General features: G+C 35.7%; 1 protein-coding gene across 7 annotated transcripts in view; it reads right to left on the bottom strand.

Annotated features, from left to right (window-relative positions):
- Positions 1–8487, bottom strand: part of LOC145259843 (coiled-coil domain-containing protein 154-like) — a 335063-nt gene that overhangs the window by 112758 nt on the left and 213818 nt on the right. For all 7 annotated transcript variants that reach the window (XM_080117680.1, XM_080117679.1, XM_080117678.1 and 4 more), the window contains one exon: positions 4806–5031. In XM_080117680.1, the coding sequence (XP_079973806.1) occupies positions 4806–5031 (226 nt within the window). The remainder of the gene's footprint in view (positions 1–4805; positions 5032–8487) is intronic.

Genomic DNA, 8487 nt, shown 5'->3' with positions numbered 1-8487 from the left:
GATCTATCTATCTATCTATCTATCTAACTGGAGGGGTAGACAAGAGATGGATATGATGATGTTTTCATAAAACCTGTCAAAATATGACAAAGCTAGATCATAGACAAGTTTACCAGAGGGTCTGGTCAGCTGATCGAATCTACGTGTGAGTCACGTGATCAGGTTAGCTGGAGATCATCGACGAGTTGAAACTTGGAATTGAAGCAGAGCGGTTGGGCTTTACGGTTGTCTCTCCTCCCCTGGGAGGGAGTGATGTGTCTCTCAATGTAGACTGTTAAGACCACAAGCAAAGAAACTCACGTTTCAGTTTGCGCGACATCCTGGAAAGTGAAATAAAAACTAATATGAAAACCAATCATCGTTCTTGGAGTCAATGTGTTTCGTCGAAAAGGTTCTAGCCCCCTCCAAGAACAAGATGAAGTCAGGGTGGACCAGGTTCAGTGAGCAGAGAAGATAAAGGTATGTCGAAGATACACATAGGACACCCACACGCACGCATATGAACATTAGACGGTCACGAAACATAAAATGGGTTCAGAAAGTGAAGAGTCACTAATAGACATTTAGTAACACATTTAGGACACGTCACAAACAAACACGAAACGTATAAACCCGTTGGATAACGTAACACAGGGAAGAGTGAAAAAAGACAAAATAAATATTCTACATTACAGTCCGGGCAACGCCAGGCAAAAATTAGATTTACATATAATAATATAATATTCCATATATCGATAATTCATATTTGTTTATTCGTTACTAAGCAAAAATCAATCAAATTATATCACGATATTGATCGTCTTCTCATGCATGGGCGGATGTCACTCGAAACCACTCTTGCCTGCCTTGACAAAATACAAAATTGACATCGCAATCTAGCGGGGAGGTTATCTCTTCTCTTTTCTACTGTAATAGAGTGCGTATGACGGCTACATGCAAATACCGAACCGTGAGTGAAGTGACGTCACGGCAAGAAAAAAGAAAAAGGCTATAAAAGAGAGAGAGAGGGGGTGAGGGAGAGAGAGACCACATCAGAGAGAAGGAGGGCGAGCGCATTAGAGACGTGGGTGACGTAAATCGTTTAATACTTTCATTTCTCGATGCAAATCCGCCAATATTTCTATTTCTCGACGCTTTCATTTTCAAAGTTCAATGCGAATCATTTAATATTTTCATTTCTCGACTGAAATTCTTCAATATTTCTATTTTTTTTTTTTTTTTTTTTTTACAAGGTGGTCACCACTTATCAAGGCCCGGAAGCCACTCAGGGATAAGGGTTATTGTAAGTACAGTACGTTAGTGTGGATATTTAAAGTGTCTACTTAAGGGGGCGGTTCATCAGGAATTTGTTTACGTTGAACTTGAAGACATCCAAGTTGTAGTCAGGAGGGAAGCAGGCAGACGGAACAGAGTTCCACAGGCGTGCAGTTCTAAGAAAGAAGCTTTGTTCATAGAATCTACGTTTTGATTTAGGCATAGATAAAGAGTGGGGAAAGTTTTTGACAGTGGATTCAGCTAGACGGGTGTTTTTTGTAAAAGATTGGCGAGGGGGAACCAGAGATTGAAGTTCAGACGAGCACCTGCCATGGAAATAACGATAAAACAAAGATAGGCTTGCAACGTCTATTTCTCAACGCTTTCATTTTCAAAGTTCACCACGAATCGTTTAATATTTTCATTTCTCGGTGCAAATCTTTTAATATTTCTATTTCTCGACGCTTTCAATTTCCAAAGTTCAACGCGAATCGTTTAATATTTCCATTTCTCGGTGCTTTTTATTGTAAAAGTTCGACGCGAAACGTTTCGTATTTTCATTTCACGGCGCTTTCAATTTCCAAAATTTTGACATGAATCGTTTAATCTTTTCCATTCTCGACGTTTTTAATTTTCACAAATCCCACTTTCATCTCAGTCGCATCGACTTTATATTTCCGGCCGAAATAGCTTGCAATTAAAAAAAAAAAAGGATTCTTGTCAGTGTTCGTTCGACATTTTAAATTCCGACCTGTTCAATTCGGTTCCCATAACTCGACTTGCCTGCCCTCTCAATTTCAGTTTTTTAACGTCTTTTTGGGGCGAAGCCTCATTGATATGCGAATCAATGTATATCAAACTACATTGGTTCTTATTAAAACATCTTAACATAGGTCATTTTATCTATAAATATTTATTTCGATCACAGTGTAGTATCTGTTCTGATGCTTCACTGCGCCTTTTCTGTCCTCGGTCAGTGGAGGAGAAATGCTTCATTCCAGAGACGATTTTAATTTTTGTTCCTATCCAAAGTGTTCCTTTTTGGGGAGCTGGATTTTCCCCACATTAAAAACTGACCTTCTGTCTAACTCCGCCCTCGTGGGGAGGCAAGTAAGTAGGAACATTCTTTCTGACGTTCTATTTTTACAAATATTTATAACAATCATAATAATCGTCGACCAGCAAACCTTTCGGCATTGCGCGGCCAATATCTAATGGAGTGGAGTTAGTAGCCCGTTTGAAAAAACTGTCTCATGCTCATATGTGTATTGTAAGTGTTAAACATCCACCTCCGCACCCGCGTGCACACATCACGTATTGATACATTGATACGCAGTATATTACATGGACGGTTATTTGTCCTTGCAACCACAATGAAGTATATATTTTATACATACATTTAAAGACGCACACTGCTTGAATTCCTTCTGGGGAGAACTTGAATGCCTACGGGGGAGAACTTGAATGCCTACGGGGGGAGAACTTGAATGCCTACTAGACACTGTCCTCGAGTGTCTAAGGTCTCTCTGTACAGGAGTTTGTCAGAACAACCTGGCATGAGGATACTTTTCCCCAAGAAGTAAACCCTGACCAAATATTCAAAATCGCATAGTATTCGTTGCCCAAATAAGATCTTCTCACTATGGCTAACCTTAATTAGCTTTTCCAAGTGATGTTACCTCAAGTAATAGCACGAAGCTGGATACTCCACCAGACTAGATAAATTCTTGTCCTGGAATCCAGTAAGACCAAGAGACCAAAATGAAAGATATACTACAACGTATGAAAATGGTTAATTGGGGAGAGAAAAATTATGTTCTCAATTTCTTTACTAACTCAGCATTTAAGAGATAAACAAGTTTAATGGAACATTCGAATATGTATGTATCTCATATAGAGTTCAAGTGTTTGCCCCAGGTAGTGGCCCCTTGATTTCCGAGAACTTCTGACTGAAGTAAAATAAAACCAAAAAGGGTCTTATATACTTAGTATAAGAGAATAATACATTTAGGGAATTGCTATTTTTTATTTATTTTTTGTATTTTTTTACAACGAAATCACCACGCATCAAGACCCAAACGCTACTCGAGGATAAAGGTTAATGAATGTAAGGTGCTAGTGTAGTAATCGTTAATATTGTAGTTTGGGTAGAATTTGGATTATTTAAGGGGACAGTTCAATATGAACTTGTTTACATTGGAATTGAAAACTGCCGTATTGTAGTCGGCTGGGAAGCAAGCCAGTGGAACAGTGTTTCACAGGCGTGCAGTTCTAAGAAAGGAGCTTTGTTCATGGAAGCTGTGTTTAGATTTAGGCACAGATAGAGAATGGGGGAAATTGTTGAAACTGGTTGTAGCTAGTCGAGTGTTTTTGTGATAGTTTGGCAAGGAGAGATCATAGATTGGAGCTCAGACGAGCACTTGAAATTACGATAGAGGAGAAACAGGGTCGCAATATCTCTTCCGGAGGAAAGAGATTGCAGGGAAGAGAAAAGGGCATCATCTATATCTCTTTTATGTTCATTAAGTCTTTTTTCTAGTCCCGTTGAGTGTCATCAAAGTATATGTGATAACAAATATGGCATGGAATGTTATATATACTTGCATTAGATGTGAGTTTGTTTTGGAAATGCCTTTCATGTTTGTTTTATGGTTTGTTCTATTGTTTGTGATGCGGTTTGTATTATTGTAATTTCTTCTACGACATTAGGAATTTTAATCGCGTTTTTCAACCCCCTCCCATTCCCTTCTTCTTCTCACCCTTGTTCCTTCTATCCTCCGTTTTTTTTTTAATTTTTATTTATTTATTTATTTATTTATTGGTCTCCCGACAAAAGTAGGGTGAACCTGTAAATTCACCCGTGTCTGTTCGTCTGTCCGCACTTTTCTCAATAACTACGCCTTAGAATTTTTTGAAATTTTGCACAAACATTAAACATGATATGAGTAAAAAAAAGTAACAGAACGGATTTTCCAGGAAAACTCCAGTTGCCCCCCCCCCCACACCAGGGTTGCCTTTCGGGTTAAAATGGTTAAAATTGACACTTTTGTGCTTATTAAAATATTGATGCCTTGGATTTTTATAAAACTTTCTGAAAAGTTGTAACTAACTGATTTCTATATAATTTTGCTTGTCTATACCTCGCGATAACTCTTGCATATGCCCCAGAGGCTCTTTTAGGGCTAATAAAACACTCCATTTTGGGGACTATTTTACCATATTTGTCCAAAATCTTCTGTGTATGTCTATTTAGCAGTTTTGCATGGTGCTGAACTTAAATTTAAATGTGTTAAGGCTTTGGGGAATAGTTAGATAAATAGGGAAATATATGCAGATAGATAGATAGATAGATAGATAGATAGATAGATAGAAATATAGATATATATATATATATATACATACATGGTTAGCTAGATAAATAGAACGATAGATAGCCATTCAGACAGACAGGCATATAGATAGATACATAGATACATAGATACATACATAGATACATAGATAGATACATAGATAGATACACAGATAGATAGGCAGAAAGAAAACTATCCTACCCTTTCAACCTGGTGAAACTTCTCTTCAACTTCTTCTTTTATTGCCATTTCCTTGTGGTTGAGTCTTTTGCTGACGTCATCCAGTGTGTCCTGCAATTGATTTTGCAGCCGCTGCCACGAATGGTCTTTCCCGTGTTCTTGATCGTTTTGAATTTGGTTAATATACCGCAGAGATTCGTCTTGCTTGCGCATTTGCAGGCTAAGGTTATTTTCCATTTCGGATAATCTGTGAGAAACACACATTTTGAAGGAAAACAAAACGAAAACGAAAATTAGTTACGAGCAAATTAGCTGACAAAGGGCAGGCAACACTAATAAAGATCGACAGGGGATCATCTCCCTTCCATCGCCGAAATTTTAAGGGTGTACAATGTTTGTTTTTTTTTCTACAATTAAAGGCTCCCAAATGATGCTAAACTGTATCCTTGGTCTGTTTAGTAATTTTTTTTAGCAGATGTGCTGTCTCCTTAAAACAATATCAATAAAATAGAGGCTAACTCACAGAATACGAAAATATCTACGGAGCCAGTAACTTTTCTCTTTTATTTTCTTAACAACAACCAACATACCTGAGGAAGGTCGAAGGACAATCCAACCAAAATGTTGCATAAATAACACTCAAGATGAGAACAATAGTTCGATCAATACAAGTTGCATAAACAATCAGCCATTATCTAAAAAATTCAGAACTTAGTTATGAGCAATTTACAAAATATTGTTTTTACATTAAATAATCCAAAAAAAGGGTTGATTTGCCACAAAACAGATAAATGATTATATAATAAACTAAATAATATAGATATGACATTATCTGTCAGTCTGTCTGAGGAACAGTCCCTACCAAACTCCTCTGACAATTTTTGGTTTACCGACTTGAAACTTGATATATAGGGGATTTAGATTTGTGGAACGAATTTGATTTGGTTTTTAGCCGTTAAATATAGCTGCTTAGGGGTGAGAATTAAAACAAATTCGAACATGGCAGGAAACGTAACATGATTTTATACGCATACATGGCATCCAAGTCATTTTTTTTTAACCTTTGAAATCACAATTATATATTAGGTACAATATAATAATCAATAGAGAATTGACTATAATAATAAACCCGATATCTGCATAAATTAAAATCGGGAAACACCGGGCAGCCACAATAATAAATTGGGTACAATGTAATAATCAATACAAAATTTGTTCTACAATAATAAATATGAAATCTGCATAAATGAAAATATCATATTAATTAATATTTTACAATCGGGCAATGCTGGGTGGCCTACTTGTAATATATATATATATATATATATATATATATATATATATATATATATATATATATATATAAAACAGGCTCCTTCAGTTTTTGAGTTTTTGACAGACTATGGATACCTATGTAGGGGTGCCTGCACGTTAAATTTTTGTGGCAGGAAGCGCGCAATCTCCAACCACACCTCTCCTGAGTCAACATTGTTAAATACCAGTGGCAAGTGAAGTGACTGTACAGGACGACTGGAAACAAATGCTGAGATAAGCGGAGAGCACATACAGCGCCTAGAATTCCCAAATGATCACCCATCTAGTACTAACCAGGTTCAACATTGCTTAACTTGGGTGTTCAGACAATTACTAAGAACTGGTGTGTCAACGCGATTATGCTGTATATATATATATATATATATATATATATATATATATATATATATATATATATATATATAAGAGTAGGTAGTACTTTGCTTGAAGCATTGTTGGTAAAGAAATATATATATTTTTTTTTTTAAGCCAAAAACAATGCGGAGGAAGACCGTCTACATTTGTTTGTTTTTCTTTTTTACTTCATCTTTTCCGGTCTTCCTCCGCATTGTCTTTGGCTTTAAAATATATATATATGTGTGTGTGTGTGTGTGTGTGTGTGTGTGTGTGTGTGTGTGTGTGTGTGTGTGTGTGTGTAAATATGCTTTTTTTTTTCAATTATATTCCACCTTTTATTTATACCAATCCTTTAATTTATGAAGCTCAACGAAATTACAGAGCATATAACAAATAAATGACAAAAGCCTATATTCCAAATTTCATGATGTTGACCATCTTACAATTATCATACTTAAACATACTAAAAGGAATAAATTGTAAGATGGACAACATCTTGAAATTTGGAACATAGGCTTTCGTCATTTATTTGTTATAATATACACGGAGCACATACAGCACCTGGAAGCCCCAAATGGTCACCCATCTGGTACTGGCTCGGCTCATTGTTGCTTAACTTCAATAATCTGATGGGAACCATTGTGTCAAACGTGATTATGCCGCATATCTTGCATTGTTTCCAGTCGGCCTGGACTTCTCCTTGCCACTGGACTCAAGCACTGCCGATTCAGGAGGGGTGTGGTTGGAGATTGCACAACCCTTGCCTCATAATTACATGCGCAGCTGCCCCTACAAGGGGTATCCTTTGTCTTTCGAGACTGGACAGTGGCATCATATATATATATATATATATATATATATATATATATATATATATATATATATACACCAAATAATAGGTATTCTCAAGAGAGAAAACTCATGAATTTAACGAGGTTATTAAGAGTGCTCAATAAAAGAAGAGCAAGATATATTTCCATTAATATAAACAAATTTACATGGTTGTGACACTGGATATGCTAATGTTTCAGACAGATTGTTGATTAAAACCACAAGTCTTCGTCAGGCGACTTAAAAAAAGGTTTCACAACTGTTTTTGTTCTATGGAAGACAAATTTTTTATAGTCGCCTGACGAGGACTTGTGGTTTTAACCAATCATCTATCTGAAACATTAGTATGTCCAGTGTCGGCGTGTCGCGCCCTTGCTAATTATATATATATATATATATATATATATATATATATATATATATATATATATATATATAAACGGCAGTTGTCGCTATGCAGTATTTTAAAAACTATTAACCAAAGACACACAAAGTTTATAATATTTTGATCGGCGTTACCCCGAATGCATGATATCTCACATTTAGAAAAAGTATTTGTTTAAAAAGGATAGCTATAGTAAATGAATTACATTTTTTTTTTTTTTTTTTCTTAAATGAAAGAGAAGATTGGGAGAGAAAGATGGGAAAATGGGGGATAGGGAGATTTTAAAAAAATGAATAAAAAGAGGGGGGGGGGTAGAAGTTTTAATCTAAGATGTTACACACACTATTTAACTTTATGTCTTTATAGGTCAGACATTAACGTCAAAGGAAAAAGTAAATGGTAAGCTAAACGTTTTGGTTTCGATTATCCGTCGTGTCACACGAGTGATTTTTTTTTTTTTTACTTTTTAAATCATTATTTTATAATAAATACGAAATCTGCATGAAAATATCATATTTAAGCATATTCTATGACCGGACATGCCGGGCAACCTGCTAGTATATATATATAAAGCAGTAAATCTAAGGTTATATCATTCTATAGTTTAATGATAATTTCGAATTAAAATAACTTTCCAGGTGCTTCTTGAAATAATCCAGGCTGTTATAACGAACTTCAATTTGACACTTTATTTGAAATGGAGAGAGGGGGGGGGGTAAAGAAAAATTTTATGCACACATTTTCATCTCTTTTATATTATTGTCCATGCCCCCGGGCAACACCGATTAGAAATAGTAATATTTTGTAAAAAAAAAA

This window comes from Euprymna scolopes, chromosome 35 (genome assembly GCF_053919585.1).
Source record: "Euprymna scolopes isolate OS-2025 chromosome 35, ASM5391958v1, whole genome shotgun sequence".
Lineage (NCBI taxonomy): Eukaryota > Metazoa > Mollusca > Cephalopoda > Sepiida > Sepiolidae > Euprymna > Euprymna scolopes.
The sequence above is the reverse complement of the archived record's forward strand: the minus strand, read 5'-3'. Positions and strand labels throughout refer to the sequence as shown.